The 21501-nt window shown below is 46.5% G+C and overlaps 1 protein-coding gene across 5 annotated transcripts in view; it reads right to left on the bottom strand.

Moving 5' to 3' along the window:
• The window catches only part of NDRG3 (NDRG family member 3), a 118583-nt gene extending 97534 nt beyond the window's left edge, over positions 1-21049 (bottom strand). For 3 of the 5 annotated variants that reach the window (XM_084645814.1, XM_084645817.1, XM_084645819.1), the window contains exon 1: positions 20967-21034. Coding sequence is in view for 2 of the 5 variants with exons in the window: in XM_084645815.1 (XP_084501941.1) it covers positions 20967-21010 (44 nt within the window). In the remaining 3 variants the exon portion in view is untranslated. Of the gene's footprint in view, positions 1-20966 lie in introns of all 5 variants that reach the window. The other 2 variants (XM_084645815.1, XM_084645816.1) reach the window with 1 other exon arrangement.
• Positions 21050-21501: the final 452 nt, after the last annotated feature.

Genomic DNA, 21501 nt, shown 5'->3' with positions numbered 1-21501 from the left:
GACATTATATACACAGAGACCATGAAACAATACCTCCTCCCACCCCACTCTCCTGCTGGTAATAGCTTATCCAAAGTGACCACTCTCCTTACAATGTGTATGATAATCAAGGTGGGCCATTTCCAGCACAGATTGTGGAAATGGCCCACCTTGATTTTCATACACATTGTAAGGAGAGTGGTCACTTTGGATAAGCTATTACCAGCAGGAGAGTGGGGTGGGAGGAGGTATTGTTTCATGGTCTCTGTGTATATAATGTCTTCTGCAGTTTCCACAGTATGCATCCGATGAAGTGAGCTGTAGTTCACGAAAGCTTATGCTCAAATAAATTGGTTAGTCTCTAAGGTGCCACAAGTACTCCTTTTCTTTTTGCACATTTTAATGGTTAATAACCAATGAGTCCCAACCTTTCTTTAGAAAAATAAAGGAAGTACATATGCAAAACGAGGTTAAACTTGATGATTTAAATCAACGTTTCCTGCTAGATAATTTAAATTGTTCCAACTGGTTTTACTATAAGCATGCTCCAACCATCATAGACAATTATAGTGAATAATCAAGACACACAAACATTTCTGTACATGATGTAAACTTTTATAGTAAACAACAGTATTTTACTTATTGTCTTAATCCCAGGTCTGTGTAGTTGACAATTACAAACAACTTTCAAAAACAAGTTACTATTGCTGCCAAAAAGGCCATACCTTTTTGGGATTTTGGTAAAAATTAATAAAATGCCCCAGTTTAACACAGACCCCTGGTGTGGGAAAGTAACAATCAGCTGCAGTACATCCTGCTTCTCTCCCCCGCCCAAACCCAACACATACCCAGGCCATGTCTACACTACAAAATCAAGTCAACTTAAGTTACGTTGACGTACAGCAATTCAATTACTGTGGCGGCTTTTTGCATATCCACACTATGCTCCTTGTATCGGCAGTGCGCGTCCACACTAGCAGAGTTACCACTGATGTAGAGCACAGGGCATTGTGGGTAGTTATCCCAATGTGCAACTCATCACCTTCTAGTGCAAGGTGTTTTGGGAGGGGTTTGCAATGCCTCCTGGGGGTAAACGAGTCCCACAGGGTGAGTGGGAACATGGGTTAAGCATCGCATGAGGCCATTTTCTCCATCCCATCATTCCATGGGCATCCTATTACATTTCACACCTCTTAAAAGCCCCACAAACCTGTGACAAGTGTTACGAACACAACGCGCCTGACCCTGCAGTGCTTCCAGAGCTGCAAGACAGAATATGATGATACCTTACAGGCTGCCTTGCTGTGCGCAATGGAAAGAAACAACTCAAGGGTGTTGTTGGCATTCACACAGCAGCTGCACACAGTGGATCGCTGTTTCTGGGCCCAAGAAACAAGCAGACTAGTGGGATCGCATTGTTATGCGGCTGTGGGATGCCAACAATGGTGGCAGACCTTTCGGATGCACAAAGCCACATTCATGGAACCGTGTGTGAAACTCGCTCCAGCCCTCCAGCGCAGCAACACCAAATGAGAGCTGCACTCATGGTGGAGAAGTGAATGGCCATCGCTGTGTGGAAGCTGGCAACATCGACTGGTACCGATCAGTCAGGAATCGGTTTGGAGTTGGGAAATCCACTGTGCGGGTTGCTGTGATGCAAGTGTGCAGGGCCATTAATTGCCTCCTGCTATGAAGTTCTGTGACTCTGGGCAATGTGGGGAAATAGTGGATGGTTTTGAAGCAACGGTGTTCCAGAACTGCAGTAGGACAACTGATGGCACACATATCCCTATTTTGTCACCAGACCATAAGCGGGGGCTGTTCAGGAAAGGTGCATGAAGCATGCATCTTTAAGAACAGAGGCCAGTACAGAAAGATCTTTCCAGACCAGAGGATTATCACTGGTGATGTTGAAATACCAACAGCGATCCTGGGAGACTGTGACAACCTGTACGCCTATGCTCACCCCTTTTATGAGACTATGATAAATTTTGTACAAAGTATGCTTTGTGAACTATCATTTGAAAATTCATAATTTACTGATCATTATTGTCCTGGTAAAATATGTGTGGCAACGCTGTATGTAAAGTTATAGGATTCTACTATAGGATATTACCAAAGACATATTCGGAGTCTGGGGAAGAGTCACAAACCAGTTCCCCACAGAAAAAAGGTTAGCCGACACCGTGGCCAGGTATCAACAAAATCAAATGGACTACCTCCCGTTAAATGGCCATTCTTTCGCAGGAAAGAGGATGTGGGAAAAAGTCTACATGTTGACAAAAGAAACAGCCAGGGGGGTTCCCATCCACAGAGACTTGATGTCTTCCTGAACTCAGCTGGAGATGATTCTCGAAAAAGAGAAAGGGCTATAAAAGGAGACAGGAGATACCACAAATTGTTCCTACTTTCTCTCTACCCACAACACCTAAAAAACAAGGGAAACAGCTCTGGACTGGGGTAGGGATACTGACTGAAAAATACATCCAGGAGCATGTTTATAAGGGGTAGGCGGGCTCTCTGTGACACTGTATGGAGCCAGCATGGTCAGCTGGGCAGTTGCTATGTGAGCTCTCCATGCCAACCAAATAGGAAATGGAATTTCAAAAATTTGTGGAGCTTTAAAAGGGGAGGGGCATGTTCCTGCGTACCTGGTCGCTGGGCAGCAGAGTTCAAAATGGTGACCAAAGTAGTCATGGAAAGGCATTGTGGGACAGCTCCTGGAGGCTACTAAAATCGATCTAAGTATCACAGTGACCACACTAACACTGTTGTGATGGGTTGCGCCTCTTTCTGGGGTGCCACCTGATGTACTGGGGTACCACTGAGTCCACCTGTTCCACCAGCCTGCGCTCCCTCACCCTGTCTTGCTAAGCCCATGGAACCCTCACCCACCTCCTCTGTGGATTCTAAGGTTCCCTTCCCCAGGCTCCTCTCTGAGACATACACCTCCATGCTCTCTAGAGCAGTTTCTATCCCCGGTTTAGTTGCGTAGACTTGCAGCTACCAACTCGCACAGCCTTCTCACTGGACAGGCAATACACTCTCCTCCCCTTTGAGGACCCTACAGAATACTCCTTCTTGCTATGAGTTACCACAACAACAGTCCTGGCTTTGTGGAAAAAAAATCATTCCCCACCAACATGTCCACCAGGATGTCCTCTAGTATCATCACAAGTAAATCGCCTTCCAAACCTTCCCACTCCACACTAGCTTTTGCTAGTGGCACAGGACACCTGTCTGACCTCACCCCCTTAAAGTTAAGATGTTTGGCCCAGTAAAATACTAGCCTCTGGGACCATACTTGGTCAAACCAGAGAGAGCTGGGCCCCAGTATCCCTCCGCCCCAGGCACTCTGTGCTATACATCTTGACAACCTTAATATGTTTCCTGTCTGGTTCACTAGGCCCTGTGTCCACCAAGCAGGGGTGGTAAGTTGTGGGGGTACTCTCCGGGGCCTTGGACAACCAAGCCAATAGGGGTCAGGGAGGCTTATTTTCCTTCAGTTTGGGGCAGTTACATCTCAGGTGCTCTGTAGAAGCACCTGAGTGGAAGCACCTTCTAGGGTCTCCTGTTTTTAAGGGCAGTTTGGGATGGGTATGGGAGGTAGGATTCTGCAAGGGTGAATGCCCCACCTCCCAGCCACCCTCCCTCTTCCCAGGGGCAAAGCAGTGACCTTGCTTCCCACCAAACTTAAACCCCTCTGCCTGTGATTTGTTCCTAATAGATGCTTGGGATTGTTCAAATTCGCCTTCAAAAGTAGCAAGTTCCTTGACAGTTTTTACCCTTTTATCCCATAAGTCAGGGGTTCTCAACCTTTTCCCTTTCTCAGCCCCCCCTCCCAACATGCTATAAAAACTCCATGGCCCACCTGTGCCACAATAACTGTTTTTCTGCATATAAAAGCCAAGCCCAGCGTTATGGGTTAGCAAGTAGGGCAACTACCCAGGCCCACAGACCACACGGGGGCCCATGAAACTAAGTTGCTCAGGCTTTGATTCAGCCCTGGGTGGCGGGGCCCCAGGCATGGTGGGGCTTTGACTTTCTGCCCAGGCCCTGCTTGGCGGCCCCGGACCCCTGGTTGAGAACTTCTGCCATAAATCTCTCATTTGGTTTACATCCGTCACATTACTCATTCTAGCTCCTCCCTTAAGGCTTCTAAATTTTACCCAATAGGTTTTAGGTCCTTACTGCTGGGGGAATTTTGCACCACTGCGCATGCACAGAATTCATGTCCTCTGCAGATTTCTTTGCTTCCCCACATAAAAATGACATTCTGATAGGGAAGCAAAGGGAAGCTGCAAGAGAAGTCATGCACCATTCCTTAACTGCGCAGGTACATTGTTTCGGGCACCCAGAACAGCCGGCGGCCAAGTAAATCACCGCAGGGCTTGGGACACCCCAGGCAGTAGCTCCTGTCGTGAGCCAGGATCAGCTGCTAGTCCCAGCTGGGCTGGAGGCAGGAGAGGATGGGACTTCCTCTTCCCCTGCAAGGAGTAGCTGGGGGTGTGTCAGACACCCTGCCCCCAGCCCCCTCTCCAGAAACCACCCCTACCTGCAGGAAGTTCAGCATCCTCCCCTGCTTCCTGCCCACATTGCTTCTCAGTTGCAATGGGAGGGGTCACTGTACAGGTAGCTGCTTCCCCATCCACCCAATCCCCGTGCAGCTGGACTTCCCATACCCAGACACCCCTGCCAAGCCTCACCCTCATCCAGAACCACCCTAGCCCTCCATACCCCAACTCCACCCCACTGAAGCTCAACCCCTACATCTGGAGCCCCCTTGCCTCTGTACCCCCATCCTTGCACCCAGACCACCCCCACTGAAATCCCTGCACTCAAACCGCCACCCTGATGAGCCTGAGCATCCACATCTAGACCCCCATGTCATTGATCCCCAGCTAGCTGCACTGAGACCCTCACCCCACCAACCCTCACTCCCTCTGCACTCAGACTCCTCTGCTGAGTCCCAACCACTTTCGCTTAGAAGTCCCTGCAGAGTCCCATTGCCTCTACACCTGGAACCACCCCCCAACAAGCCTATGCATCCAGATCCCACACACACCTAGACCCCCACTGAGCGGCCTACACCTAGATTGTCCAACGCAGAATCCTCTCACCCCGCATCTGGATCCCTTCCCACACTGAGCCCCTCCACACTTGGATCCTGCCTGGTTGAGACTGCCTGCCCTGCACCTGGTGCAAAGGGCCCAGGGGTGTTTCTGGGGCAGGCCCTGGCCTTGTGCTGTGTCAGGGTCGGGTGCAGCCTCACCACTGAGTCCATGTCCTGGGGGTGAGGAGGCTGCAGGGTGATCTCCCACCTTCATACAACCAGTGGCCTGTACTCTCTACTGCCATTCTGGAGCCTCTGCATTTACTGACAAATAAAACTTGCAGAATTTTAAAATACTGTGTGCAGAATTTTTAATGTTTTGGTGCAGAATGCCCTCAGAAGTATCAGGTGTAACCTGAAACGGTCTTAAAACGAATTCCTTAAATTTAGCATAGTTTGAACCATTACCCATTGGCATCTTATTGAATACCAGAGCTCTCCCAAACAACTTTGCAAACAAAGTAGTCCTCTCATGGAGCACACACAGCCTCTCAAAGTTTATGAAATACTCAGCAATATCCCCAGTCTCGCTGTATACTGGACACAACCATTCCCATTTGTGGATTTTTGGAGAGGTGGGGCCTCCTGGGGTGAGGTTTTGTTTCTGCCACTCCATCAAGGCCACTTCATGCTCTCTCTTTTTCCCTCTCCTCCATTTCTTTGTCTTGCTGTTCCAGGGCAGCTTTTTGCCTGGCTGCTGCTTCTTTGGCTTGCTTCTGGGCTTTCATGGCCCTCTCGTTGGCTGCTTTTTGTCTGGCTTCCTCTGCTTCCTGTTCTTTTATCTGCAATTGTCTTAATTCCACCTGACTCTGGTGCCTCTTTTTGTTTTCTTCTACCTGTAACCTGTAAAGCTCCAGCTTTTTGTTAGCTTCACTTTGCTCCCCCTACTTCCCTTGCTTGAAATAAGAAAACAGAAAATAACCTGGTAACCACTTTGTCTGTTCTCTAGCCAACACACGTAAAACTCACTTAAAATCTCCACCACTGTGATGGGTTGCACCCCCTTCCAGGGTGCTACCTGATGTACTGGGGTACCACTGAGACCGCCTGTTCCACCAACCTGGGCTCCCTCACCGTGTCCTGCTAAGCCAGGCCCTCAAGCCTCCTCTAGCACACATCCAGCTGCAGAAAGACACGGACACTGAAATCAGTACTGCATGGGAAGGCTTTAGCTAGGGAATTGCCCAACATTGAAGTACACTCCCCCTCTGGAGAGTAAACCCAAAATTGTATGGTCTTGTCCTGCACTGCACAGAGCACTGTACAGCGTAAGCCAACTGAAATTCACCCTCTCCCTCAATGTGGTGAGAGATATGCACAGCTTTTTGCCCCCCACCCCCCAGTAATGAATTACACAAACTGGGTTTAAAACAAAAACAAGTTTATTAAGTACAAGAGGTAGATTTTAAGTGATTATAAGGGATAGCCAACAGATCAGAGCAGATTACCTTATTAAATAAACAAAAACCGCAAACTGAGCTTAACACACTAGATAGGTAGGATATAAATGAGCAAATTCTCACCCTGAGTGATAAACAGGCTGGCAGACCCTTAAGGCACAAGTTGCCTTGGCTTTCCCAGGTTTTCATACACAGGCTAAAGATCCTTCTAGCCTGGAACCATCACTTCCCACAGTTCAGTCCTTGCACCTCAGGTGTTTCCAGGTATGTTATTGCAGGAAGAGTGAGATACCATCATGATGTCATTGTCCCCCTTTTATATCTTCTTCCCACTGCTGGAAAGCTCTTTTGCTGTGACCTGGGTCAAACAGTTCCCATTGTGCAGTGCTCTCTCTGAGAGGTTTCTATTGTACACAGTTCCTTGTGCTTGTCTGCATTTCCTCAATAAGCCATTAACATTGTTTGGCCTTTTTACTGTTGTACCTGAAAGGCTGTTTGTGGGAGCTTCCAACCTCACAACGTTTTAGTAACACACACATAGCCAAACTATATAGCATCACATATGATGATAACACACAATCCAACGAGATATTAATGTCTAGCAAATCAAAACTTTTAGAATGATACCTCACAAGACATACTTTATTCAAAACACAGCCTAATTACATGACAGTGGTAAATATTGGAGTGTCAGGATGTCAACCGAACGCAAACTAAATGCTACGCCTCTCGCCGAGGTGTAGCGGGTGAGTTACAGAGGCGGGAGGAACACTGTAGTGTAGAAGCTTATACAGTTAGTTAGGTTGACCTAATGCTATAATGTAGACCAGGCCTCCTAGTCCCAGCCTCGCTAAACTCATCGCCAACAAAACAGCCATCAGCTCTAAGGCCATTTTGAAGCGGCATGATCTTGGTCTTGTGGCACATGGTAACCGACAGCCCCCATACAAACAGTCTGTCTGTTCCTTTTTGCTCATGTGCTCCAGCTACAATATTCCAGCCCTTACCCTAGTCAGGCTTCTGTGTGTTGACTGTCTCAACTATCAGCCCATTGCTAGTGGTTGAGAAACAACCAAAGTTGATGGCCCTAGATTGTTCTGATGGCTTTGCAGCCTTAATCATTCAACTAGGTGCCATGTCTTGAATAGTAAACTGATGTTCTAGCCCATCACAAAGGTTACACGATGAAATGAAGGTCATAATGAAGGTTACAATCCAAGATGGAAGCTGCAATACAAAATGGTGTTCACAATTTTAGACAGACACACACTGTCAGAGAGGGGACATTTAATGGAGTAAGTCTCCTGTGGACACCTCCCCTCCCATTTGTTATCTCATAACACTTCTGTGACAGCTACAGCAGTTGCTTATATAGGCATGGTATTCATGGATTTTCACTTTCTTCAAGGCAGTTTAGCAACTGAAAACAATCAGCAGTAACCAGCATCCTGTGGCCAGACAGATCTTTGCAGACCAGGCTAGGAATTCTACAGTATTTCCTGGTGCTTATTAATGTAGTATCAGAGCACTAATATTGATGCTAGAAAGAGGTGTATGAAGTAGTATCTTTTATTGGACCAACTTCTGCTAGTGACAGAGACAAAGCTTCTGAGCTTCTGTGCAAGCTCATCTCTCACCAACGGAAGCTGGTCCAATAAAAAAATATTACCTCACCCACCCAGTCTCTCTAGTATCCTGGAACCAACATGGATACAACACTGCATACAATATTAATGCGGTCATTCCCATGTACTGGCAAGGACCAAGTCTATTGAGTCATTGCAAAATACAGCATGATGCTACAGGATTGTGAAAAAGCCATTCCTCTCAATTGCTCAGCTTACACTTGTTTTATCCTTGTGATATCTCCATTGCAATAGTTTTCCAGCCACCATACAGTCTTGTAGCCTAAATAAGACTTTCTAGTATAAAAACAAGCAGGTAGGAAAAAACAGAACTTTCAAGCTACCTTTATACATCCTAAAACAATATGGATACATTCATTTCCCTCTTCTGCAGATCACCATTACTACTGGCCTGCTGATTTAAGACTTCTCCTCTGCAGGTAACAATCTTTAAATTCAAATAAAAAACAAATCCTACAAATTTCTTCTGGATGAAAATATTGTATCGATTTCAGCCAAACATGAATCAAAAATTTTCCTCTACCTAATATTCAAAAACACAAAACACCTACACAAAATGAAAAATAAACTTTATTGGCTAAATAACAGCACACTAAATCTAGTATAGTCAAAAGCCACTGTTAGAAGCAGTAGCCTCTGATTTTATTTCTGCACAGACACAATCAGAAAGACCTAACTACACAGAACAGCTTTCACTGTGTAACTTATGACAAGACAGCTGTTGAGTCAATACTGAAGCTTCCAAGAATACTGCCCAAAAGTCTGTTTAGCAGTCAGTAACTTCACTATTTTTGTTGCATTTTACAAGGATATCAACTTAAACCCAGTCAATTCAAAATAGTTTCAGGTACTTCACTTGTCTGAGTCCTGCTGCTAGAATCTATGGTTTTACAATTACATTGTTTTATTTTTAAGAATACTTTTCTCTCCCCTGCTGCTGTGTAAGACAACCACGCAAACTAAAGGTGAAAATTACTATCCAGGAGAAAGTGAAACTGGCCGTACACAGCGTAATACATGCACAAAATTTATAACAAAATGAAAGACATTTTTCATTGTCTAATCTTCTTCAGTTATAGGAAACTCGGGCATCAGTTGTAACAAAAATGGGTACAGTTTTTCAGAAAAAAGAGTGTGATTTTTTCAAGACAATCAATACGTCCAGGATGCATTCACAAAAATCAGAGTAATTACACACTTATGCCTCGTCTACACACCAAGTTGTGCTAATACAGGTGTGATTTTAATACTGAGTTAGTTAAATCAGTGCAACTTTGTATGTAGACACTTATTGTCTTAAAACTGGGATTACATTGATTTAAGCTTGAGCCTGAAAACGTACAGTTTTAAACAGATACAAAAGTCCACACACAAAACTGGAATTAGTTTAGTTAAACTAAGTGTGGACGGAGGCAAAACTAAGTCGACTTAGGTAGTTATAACTTTGTAGTGTAGACAAGCCCTAGCATCCCAGCACTTCTCCCAGTGGATATCCCGCCACTGTGGAGTAGCAGCAATCATGGGCCTGGCAAGAGTTCAAAAGGAAGACATTGCCTGGTCCACTGTCAGTTTTCGTATCTTTCCTTTCCTCTTCTGAATGCCACCGCCACAGGGCTTACTCCATGAACACAGCAATCAGCCACTTACTCTCAGTCTACACTGATTGGAGAATGGCTCTCATATCACATCTAGGGTGTAGCAGTACAGGCAACTGCTAACAATGCCTACTGGAAAGTGCCGCAGAACAAGGACAGATTAGCTGCTTCCCTCAGCCACTAGGGGAAATGCAACAAACACATTCAGTTCAGCCTGCAGGGAGCTCTTTGGGGTGGAGCAGGTACAGCACAAGAGATATCCTCAACATCACTCAGGCCACGTCTACACTGATCAAAATGCGCTGAAAGAAAATTATTGCACGTTCACACTGTCTTCCTCCGTCAACATAGTACATGCATACGTGGGGCAGTCACATCGACAGTGAGTGCAATGCACTGTGGGTAGCTATCCCACAGATCAGCTCTCCACCTTCTGCTGCTAGGTCTTGTGGGAAGGCGAAGCAGATAGCAGCTCATCATGGGTCTGGGCTTAATGTCCCATGAGGCATTTTTCCCCCCTCCATTCCAGCATTCCATGTGCTTCCATCTTCAGTTCGTGGCATTTTTCCATGTCCTTTTGTTTTCTGCTCGCCCCGCCACCTGTGTCTGAAAGAATGGATCCCGCACTGCTCTCCAATGCTCTGCTAGCTGTCAGTAGCACATCGTGAATGGCAGTGTAGTTAATTGTGACATTCCAAACTCAACAGGATTCACAGTTGCTTCATGTGCTGACATAGATAGGAGCAACATTAGATTACTTTTGGCATTCATGGAACAGCTGAATGTGGTGGACTGTCGCTTTTGGGCTCGGGAAACTAGCCCTGAGTGGTGGGATCACATTGTTATGCAGGTCTGAGATGATGAGCAGTGGCTGCACAACTTTCCGATGAGGAAAGCCACCTTCCTGGGGCTGTGTGCTGAGTGCGCCCCAACCCTGTGGCACAGAGACACCCAAGTGAGAGCTGCCCTCTCAGTGGAGAATTGCATGGCAATTGCAGTGTGGAAGCTGGTGACTCTGGACTACTACCAGTTGGTCACAAATCAGTTTGGAGTCAGGAAGTCGACCATTGGGGCTGCGTTAACAGAAGTGTGCAGAGCCATTAATTGCAACCTGCTGTGAAGGTCTGTGACTTTTGGCAATGTGCATGAAATAGTGGATGGCTATTGGGTTTCCCTAACTGCAGAGGGCGATAGATGGCATGCATATTCCAATTGTGGCACCAGACAATCTTGCGACAGAATACATCAATAGGAAGGGGTACTGCTCCATGGTGTTGCAGGCACTTGCGGATCACTTCAGGCGTTTCACTGAAATCAATGCGGGGTGGTCCGGAAAGGTGCATGATGCATGTATCTTTAGGAACACCAGCCTGTATAGAAAGCTGCAAGCAGGGGCTTTCTTTCCAGACCAGAAGATTACAGTAGGGGACTTTGAAATGCCCATAGTGATTCTGGAAGACCTGGAGTACTCCCTAATGCCATGGCTCATGAAGCCTTTCATGGGAAACACAGATAGCAGTAAGGAGCGGTTCAACAATAGGCTGAGCAGGTGCAGGATGACAGTGGAATGTGTGTTTGGCAGATTAAAGGCATGTTAGCAATGCCTTTATGGCAAGTCAGACCTCAATGAGGATAATATTCCCATGGCCATAGCTGTGTGCTGCACACTGCACAATATTTGTGAAGGAAAGGGTGAAAAGTTTGCTCAGACTACTGAGGCAGAATACTTGGCTGCAGCTTTTGAGCAGCCAGATACCAGGGCTATTAGAGGGGCACAAAGGGGGGCAATTTGAAACAGGGAGGCTTTGAGGCAACACTTTGAAGATGAGAACCAGTAACGTATCTTGCTATGCTCTGGACTACTACTTAATTAAATCAAGTTTTCCAAGGAAGCACTTGTGATTTTGTGGCCTAGGATTCGATGTAAGCAAGTGATTTAACTTCTTGTTTATTTGTTGCTGCCATCTGCTATCAAAATTTGCAGGAAATAAAGAGTTATTCAAAAAACGTTAAAAAAAACTTTGCTTTTATTGCACACACACAATTGCAGGGTGGAGGAAGAAGGTACCAGGGCAAGGTTGACTTTCAGAGCTGTGTGTAAGTCCAGCTATCATTTGAAAAGGTGTCCTTGGGGGTGGAGTGACCAGGAAAGCAAGACGTCCCAGACAGCAGAAAGGACCTCAGGTGGAATTTGGGGAGGGCATTGGAAAGAGTTTTGAATGTGCTGAAAGGGAAGGTGAGTATGCATGCATCTGCTCAGTCTGGAGGGTTATGAGGGACTGTATCATCTCAGTTTGCCTCTCCATAACTTTAAACATCCTCTTCATTGCTTCCCTAGTGTAGGCCTCACTTTTTTTTCTGCCCTGCCTTTCAACTTCCCTCCTCTGTCTGCATTCCCTGTTTTCTGCATCTGAGCACTGATCACCTCCTGGAACAGGTCTTCCTTGCTCCATCTTGGGCACTCTCTTATCTGGCAGAGGCACCTCCAACAGTGTGTACTGGGTGCCTCTGAAGGCCACATCTGAAGCAGCACAAGGAACAATACACAGAAGCATGATTGTTAAGTACACACACAGCATTGAAACAGTACAGTAAAATACACCTCTAGTAACATACCAATCACTTTCTCTCTGATCTTTGACAAGCACACATGCTGGCAAATACCCCAAGCATGGTGAGTTTACCCCAGGGTGAGGGGTATTGTACATAGGGAGAAAATCAATATGAAAAGATTGCGGTGCAGTGGACTAGGGACAAGAATCTAAATTTTCCAACTCTTTTCCACAGGCAGGGGTCATTGTAGCAGATATCTCACTCTTGAGGGTAAGCAGGGAAGCAAGGTTTACTACACACTTGCAGCTTCCACCCCAGTCCCTATACTGCTCCCCTGTGTGCTGCTTTGGTCCCTGCGCAAACGATTGCAGAATGGTGCGGGAAAGTTTCCTTCAATGGGGGAAAAAACAAAGCAGCTCTGCCAAGGAACATTTGGCGGAGGATTGGTGAGTCCCCCCAGGAAAGTTTCCTAAAGATCTCTCTGGAGGATTCCCATAAAAATCTCGGTGTGCCTCAACACCCTGCTCCACTATACTGCTTAGCTGCACAAGGAAATGTCCAGCACACAAAAACACAGCCACTGTTGTACATTTCTATGCCCTCAACCCACCTCCGCACTTCACAAAGCAAAATCACTTACTAGGGGTCTCCTCTCTCCTGCTTCTTGCTCTGCCGAGATTGGCTAGACACCTCTGGAGTGGAGAACAGCTCCTGAATGGACCACTGGGCGACCCCAGCTTGGGCTCCACATAGTCATCTGCCTCCACCTCTTTGTTAATGACTTCATCCTCTGGGTTAGATCCACTTTCCCCTGGCTCCAGCCCTGCCGAAGTATCCACAGGGCTCTTTGCGGTGGAGTTGCCGCCAAGGATAGCATTCCAACTTTATAAAAATGGCAGGTCTGGGGCATAGCTCCAGAGCGATGGTTTGCCTCCCTCACCTTCTGGTACGCCTGCCTCAGCTCCTTGATCTTTGCTCTGCACTGCAGTATGTACTGATCACAGCTCTTTTCACACAAGCTTTGAGAAACCTGCCCATAGGTATCGACATTCCTGCAGCTAGGGTACAGCTGGGACTGCACAGCCTCCTCTCCCCAAATACTGAGCAGATCCAGCAGCTGCACATTGGTCCAAGTGGGAGAGCGTTTGCTGCATGGAGCCGCCATGGTCAACTGGGAAGATGCGATATGAGCTCTCCACACCAAGCAAACAGGAAGTGGAATTTTAAAAATTCCTCTGGCTTTAAAGGAGGAGGCATGGACAGTTGCTTACCTGGCTTCAGGGCAGCAGAGTTGAAATTGCTGACCAGAGTGGTCAGGATGGGCATTGTGGGACACCTTCTGGAGGCCAATGAGAGTGATAAAATGTCTACACTGGCACTTCAGCAACAAAACTTTTGCATAAAAAGCCCTATGACTTTTGTTGCCAAAAGTGGCATTGCAGTGTGTACACCTCCACTGTTTCATTGCCAAAAGCTGCCTTTTGGTGAAAAAACTCTGGAGTGTAGACAAGGCCCCAGTTTGGAAGGATGGCAGAACTATTTCCAAGCAGACTAACGCAATCTCTCTTGTCCCCAGACCTCCATGGCAGTGAAAACGCGGAGGCCAAGGGACAGCCTACCAGGCCACTGCCAAGGCAGAAATAATGCAGTGCTATTTTCTGTAAAGCCTCTTAAGCTACTCTGAGGAGATAAGTCCTGAGATCACTCCAGATTCTGTTTGACCTCAGATACGCAAATGTGTGCCAACAAGTGAAAGAAAGCTGAAGCCAGCCAGTACACATCAGAATGCAGAGTGTAAAGAAGGAAGCAACAGCTTGGGAAAGAGGAGATTGTACACATGTATACATCCAGACTGAGGATGCTTCTCCACAATAAACAAACAGATTCAAAATGTGAAATTTAGCAGGGTCTGTCCCAAGGCACAGACTTGTAACTGTTCTCAGGCAAGTGCCATGGACAATCAGGTTACAGAAAAATTGAACACCATATTTATATGCAATATTAGTTGTCTAACGGTAACACCTAAGCTAAGGAACACAGGTCTGCAATCTACAAAAACCCAGTGTAAAGACAGAACAGCACTTCCCAAGTGTCAGGATGAGTGCCAGATGACAAAAGTTTTCTATCTCTGTCTGACTCAGCATGTATTTGACAATTACTTCAAATGGTGCTATATCAATTACTGACATCAAACTGTATATTGAAGGTACGTTATGAACGATCAATTATTAAAGTTCCAACTACTTTTTTAAACTCAGATTTTTAGGCTCGTGGGGACCATTATGATCATCTACACTGGTGTCCTGAATAGCATACACAGGTCTGAGAATGTCACCCAATAATTCCTGCATCAGGCCCAAATTACGTTATCCTCACAATGTCTGACAACTGCCCCAAATACTCGGATATCTCATTTGGAGTGGGACACAATGACACCCCGTCTCCCGAAACTAGTCTCATAGCCCCATGTGATCACATTCAGTCTTAGAATAAAGCTCCTTGGAATCAGTTCAATACTGATGCTGAGGCAATATTACCAATGTCAATTAAAGTGTGATGATGAGACACCAATATTTATATTCAAAAACCAAACTAGGTTCTGTTACCACAAAGTATAAAATTGCAGTATGAGTCATTTATGTGGGTTTAATCCAGTGAGAGCCTTTGTCTGTAGAGCTTGAATAATCCAATGCTGGAGCCCAAGGACCAGTCAGTCATTTATTGAGAACATTGTACAGGTTTTCATTTGCTTATCTAGCTACAGCAAACAACTCTGGATAGCATTCCAGCTGCCAAGTTAAAAACAGAGTCGTCAAGATGAACCAAGGCCTCCATTACAGGAATGTCCAATAATGCAGTTAGAACAGCAGCAGGATAAAACATCTCACCTTCCTCCTTCACTACATCAGTTATGCTGGGCCAAGACAGCTGTCCTGCAGACAGTCCAAATACATCTAGAGCTACTCCCCAATCCCAGGTATAGCATACACTTTACAAACAGTCTACAAAATACACTGCTGCCAGATTATGAGAAGATAAGCTGTGGTTATGGAAGGTTACAATGTCAGCACTGAATAAAGCTATAGAAACGAGCTCACTAAGTACTCAGCTTTTACTGTTTTAAAAAGACACAACTGTGATAATCTAGGAGATAGCTATGATTTAAAGGGATACTGAATAACTAAAATTGAAAATTCACAGTGTCAGTTATTAAAGCTGAAAATTTTAACAATCTACTTTTCAACAATTTTATTGTGTACTTTTTGCACTTAACAGCGCAATTAAAACAGATGCATTATATTTTAGGTGTAGTCAATTTAATTTTCTGATTCTCATGTACTACCACATGGCTGCAATGTTTTGATTGAAGATGTAGTGGGGGAATGTTTAAATTGAAAAAGAACCCAAACTGTCTTTTTAAAATAATTTTGTGAAAAATTCTAATATTCAGTTCTACTTTAAAAAAAAACTAATTATGGGACCTACTTGACGGAGCCCCTTTAAATCCAAATGTACAGGTATGTTTTCCATCTAAAAAGATGACTAACATTAAATACGAGCTATTTAGAGATCCACTGGAGGAGTTTTAAAGGTGACCTGTGAGTAAAAAACATGAATCAAACAGCTTTTGTTAATAATGAAAAATGATCTCAGTTTACGTGCAAAGTTCCATGAGGAATACAAATAGGGCTGTGACACACAGCAGACAGCCAGCTCCAGTGCCTCTGTTACAAAGATGAACACTTATTTTGTTCCCAGCCTAGAGCTTCCTCCCGCTTCCCAACCCTGTACTGTGTAACCCATAACCTAGTTCACCAGAAAAGCTCTAGTTTTCTGGAGAGAGCCTCCCAATGACTCTATTGAAAACCCACTTTTTATTTTATTGAAATCTCATTTCAACTGTTTGCCCTGTCTCACTCCCATAACCCATCAGTCTCTGCCACCACTCCCTGCTGTGCCTTCCCTAGAAACAATCAAGTTCCCAAGTGTCCCTGTGCTGAGCCCTAGTACTATATCACCCACCAGTCTCTCCTCATGAGCTGTGCACATTAGGACAAAACAAAAAACATGCTGTTGCACAATTTGCACTCTCTTGGGTTGGAAGGACACCAGACTTCAACAGGGAGGAGGGCAGACAGAGCACTGAGGCAGTGGGGCCCTTAACTCTTAAGTCAGTGAGGGAGAGGGTGCTGGATGTCTCTACAGGCAGACAAAGGTCAAAAGGATGGCAGGGGGAACTGCCAATTCTCTCACAATGGTAAGTTTCCCCCAGTATAATCCACCCATCCTCTCACACCCCACTGCAACCCAACTGTGCTTCCCAAACATGATTTCCCCCCCGCCTTCCCCGAGACCTTCCAGGGTGCAATCCACACCAGTGAGGTGCTGTGTAACCACCTGCCCTGCAACCTGGGGTGCTTTACAGTGTTTATTAATAAGATGTTTATTTAAGCTTTGCTGTTGTAGTTCTCCCCCAAATTGCTCACAAACAGCCTGCCAACATGTAATTCACTCCCCGAATGTCTGTGTGCAGCCACAGCCCTGGTCCAGAACCTCTGATCTCTGCAGCCTGTCAGAAAACACCAGCCACACCCTGGCTCTCATCAGCCTTGGTCACTATTTGCCCAATGCACTCCCAGTCCCGAATTTTCCCCCAAAACATGTATGCTGCGCCATCCAGCTCTCTCCTGGACATCCCAGATACATGAGGTCCATTGTCACTCTAAGGGTACAACACCTGTCTTCTTAAATAGAGTTACCCAAACAGTTTAACTTATAAACACACTGGATTTGATTAAACAAAAAAACAAGTTTATTAACAAAAGAAAATATGATTTTAAATGCATTCAAGTGTGGACATTACAGTTAGAAATGGTTACAAAAAACCAACAAATCCTTTCTGATGCTAAAACTTAACAAATTAGGCTTGATTTAAGGCAAAGTTCTTACCCATATGCGCCTGTCAGCATTACTGACCAGCCTTATTGGTCAGGACCTCTCCCACAAAGTCCAACAGTTGATTTTTTTTGTCTTCTTAGAGGCAAGGGGGGGGGTCTTTTGGGGTGTTTGCCCCTCACCTTTATAGCTCATTTCCCTATTTGAAATGCAAGCTCTTGAGAAAAGAAAAGGAGGACTTGTGGCACCTTAGAGACTAAAAAATTTGTTTGAGCATAAGCTTTCATGGGATGAAGTGAGCTGTAGCTCACAAAAGCTTATGCTCAAATAAATATGTTTGTCTCTAAGGTGCCGCAAGTTCTCCTTTTCTTTTTGCGGATACAGACGAACACGGCTGCTACTCTGAAAGCTCTTGAGAGTTATTTCTACGTAAAAGTTCTTTCCAGCTGAGGGCCAGCTGGCATGAAATCTCCTGGTGAAGAGTCCCAGGCTATTTTTTCCACATTCCTGTTTGCCAAAATGCACATCTTCTTTGTCCCCTGCCTTTCCCCTTTCATTGTCCGAGGACTCTGTTTACTGTTTATATGTAAACTTGACGTAAACACACATCCCTTTGTTTAAGGCCCGTTTTGCCTAATTGTTGCTTCATGAGTTTAAACATACCTCACCAACACCACCTTACATAAAATTCATAACTTTTACATACAATGATGCCACACACATTTCACCATGATATTATTGACAAGTGAATTACGAGTTTTCCCATTATACCTTACAAGGCATACTTTGTGCAAAGTATATTACAGAAGTGTGTACTGGGTGAATACAGGGTGCATTCAGTCACACCCTCTCAAACCTCTTTTAATCCACAGTAAAATGGATCACTCTCCTACAGGCTTTGGGCTCCCTCCTCAACAAGGCCTAATCATACTGTGCTCTCAGACCTGCTGCTAACTTGAGTGGGGAGATATTGGACCAAACACTAGAACCTAAGTCTCTTCCATGGCAATGCAACTTCTCAACCTGTGCAACAAGACCAATTGTCAATAGGGCTCTTACAGCACAGAATTTTATGAGAATGTTTAATATGGTTCCAAAAGCAGCTAAATTAACAACCACAATATTTTTGAATAACTCATTCTGCCTTACATTAATATCAGGTAAATGTAGGCACAGAGCCAAATGAAGCTGCAAATCAGGAAAAAATTGTCACAACCAACTCCTCTCCTCACTCACCCCTAGACAAAACGTCACTGATTTTAGGAATATCTTGTTTTCATCTCCCAAAAACAATTACGTTTAGGCAGACTTTGCATACTCCTGATGTGCTGAATTCCTTCCTATCTATATCAGAGGCTCTCAGCACGATATTTTAAAGCCATTTGATTTTTTTTTTTTAAATTTGCAGCTGACTTTAAATGAAGTCAGAGTGATCAAGAAAAAAAAAAAAACATCCACAAAAAACATCAATACATCAGTGACTAAGGTTTATCTATGCCGTAGTTTTCCCCAGCACCACGAAGGCTTCCATAACAATCATGGATGATTTCAATGAATAAATCACATACATCTGTAAACCAGATTGAGACCACAGCCTTAAAATATACTTTTTAAAAATGGGAATATAAAGAGCTTTACTAAAAACATGACATGAAAACCACTTAGGGGTGAGTAGCGGGAGGAGCTAAAAACGTAATTCAGGCAGAACCTACCCTTTCGTGTTTCTAGCCCTTCTGTTTGCAAAGAAAACCTTAGGAATGAGACAGCAAGGCTGTGCTAAATTTGCAGGCAGACAGTGCCAATGCTTACTCCTCAGCAGCAGGAGAGTGAAACCTGACAATTGTATTACTGCTCAGTGTTCTGTCATGTCAATTTCATTCTGCTACCTGGGAAAACCTTGAGTAGCAACAGATGCAAGCGCTGGAGCACACCCCAAAATAACAGAAGATGGGGAAGGTGTAGTAAAAATCAGCCCTGCCTAAACAATCAGGTCTGGCTAACGGAGAAGACATCTGGCTTCTCTCCTTTTCAGCAAGGAGTGGTGAACAGAGGCTTTTCACAACATGAAGCTCAGGATCAGGCATAACATCCTGGTAGGAACTGGAGCACCCTCCCAATACAAGCAGCCAGGGATGAGACTAGACTTCTCAGACATTTGGGCCCTGGACCTCACTTCTCGACTGTCTTCCCCCTTCCCTTCCCTTCCCCCCCCCCCCAATCAGTCCCAGGCTGGCAGATTTCTGGCAGCCCGGGGTTAAATATCACTCCTTCAAAGAGGAATTAGCAGTTTCCGGCACTGCATTGCTTCTCTGGTTTAGGGAGCTAGAAAAATGGGAAATTTCAGGTTTCAGAGTAACAGCCGTGTTAGTCTGTATTCGCAAAAAGAAAAGGAGAACTTGTGGCACCTTAGAGACTAACCAATTTATTTGAGCATGCTCAAATAAATTGGTTAGTCTCTAAGGTGCCACAAGTTCTCCTTTTCTTTTTAAAAATGGGAAAGAATCCTTTCTGCAAATATCCAGTTACTTAACACAAGTGATGTGCAGAAGCCAACATTTACAGCATCAGGTTACCAAATTTACAGGCTATTCCCCTATAAGAGTGGGGTTAAGATTTTTATCTGAGCCCATTATTTACAACTCAGGCAGGGATAAAGGAACCCTGTTACAACTTACTCCATTTCTAATGGAGATTTTCTGCTCACTTTTGAAAGTCCCAGGAATCAGTGTTGATGGAGATGAAGTCCTGAGAACTGGAATACTAGAAGTTTGAAACCTTAGATCTTTTGGGAGCTTGAGTTAATGGGAGTGGGGTGGGGGGAGGGAAGGGGAACTGCCAAAAAGTCAACCCGCACCATTAAACAATCCAAGGAGCTGAACAAGAGGTTGAAGAAATTCACCAGAAGCCTGCATTACAATCCATTTGCCTGAGCACTAGATAACTTTTGTTAAGGTATGAGAGGGTACGTCTATAGTTAAAATACTAAGGAGTTGCAGCAGCAGCACCACTGTAGCGTTAAAGGCTTTGTTTACACGAGCACTTTTGTTGGTCAGGGGTGTGAAAAAACACACACCCCCCATCCCCCAGACATAAGCTTCACAGACAAAAGCGCCAGTGTGGACAACGCGATGTCAGAGGGGGACGCTGTCCCACCGCCACTGCCGGGGGGCAGTTTGATTATGCCAGCAGGAGCGCTCACTCCCATCAGCCTACAGCGGCTACACAGGAGACCTTAGGGCGGCGCAGCCTCAGTGTAGACGCTCTGCCAAAGGAAGCGGCTCTCCCGTCAGCAGAGCACTCCAGCTCCCCGGGCGGTGAAGAATTTTCCCGTGGACCTAACGCGGTCTGGGCGGTCTATGGCCTCCCCCCGCGCCTGCGACACGACGATACCAGCGCAAGCCCCCAGCGCAGACTGGTCCTGAAACGACAGAGGGCGCGGAGAGCTACCCGCATCCCCGCCACTTGCTCGGCTGCCCCCGGCCTGGCTGCTCCAGGGGGCCGCCGGGGCGCCGCGGGGCAGTTCCCCAGTCGCGGCTCCCTTTCCCCTGAGTCGCGTCCCGCCCTTCGGCTTCGCGCCGCCCGGGGAAGGGACCGTCCCTCGCCCGGTGCCCACCCCAGCGCGCTGCCCGCCGCCCCGAGCACAGCGGACGGGCAGAGCCCAGCGCCCTGCCCGGGCTCAGGGGACCAGGGCCCGCAGGAGCCCCCGCCCCGCCCCGCCCCGCCCGTAGGTGGGAAGGGGGCGCTCTGCGCCGGGCCCCGCCGGAGAGCCCCGCCCGGCTCTTACCGGGCTCGCAGGGAGAGCGGCAGCTCCGGCGCTGGCACCAGCATGTGAGAGTCCGGAGCGCGCCTGCGCACTGCGCGGCAAAGAGCCCGGGGCTCCTGCACAGGCGCAGAGCTGCGGCAGGTCTCAGAACTACAAACAAGATGGCGGCGGCGCTGAGGGGAAAGGGAACCGGGGGGCGGGGCTGCGTGGGCAGCAGCTCTTCTTCCCTCGACGGCCCCGCGGCTGGTTCGCGCCAGGCCTGCCCCGTCCCAGAGCAGGGCCGGGCTGGGGTTACGGCCTAGCAGGGCCAGTCCCACTGCGGGGCCTGGGCTGGGTGTGAGACCCCTCCCCCTCGCCCAGCTCGCCACGCGCTGGCAGGAAGCACTCCGTGGCTGCGGAGCAGAGGCTGAGCCTTCGGCCCATGGTGGCCAGGTGCCACCACCCCCACCAGGCTCCGAGATCGTGGCTGCGTGTTGCCATCCCCGCCTGGCTCCTTGGCCTGGCTCGGTTATTAAGGCCTCGGTGCCTCTCTGGCTCCGCACCTGGGTGCGAACCT

The sequence above is a fragment of the Lepidochelys olivacea genome (assembly GCF_965140295.1).
Source record: "Lepidochelys olivacea isolate rLepOli2 genome assembly, chromosome: 13".
NCBI classification, from domain to species: Eukaryota; Metazoa; Chordata; order Testudines; family Cheloniidae; genus Lepidochelys; species Lepidochelys olivacea.
Note: the sequence above shows the minus strand (reverse complement) of the source record. Positions and strands in the feature narration are given on the sequence as shown.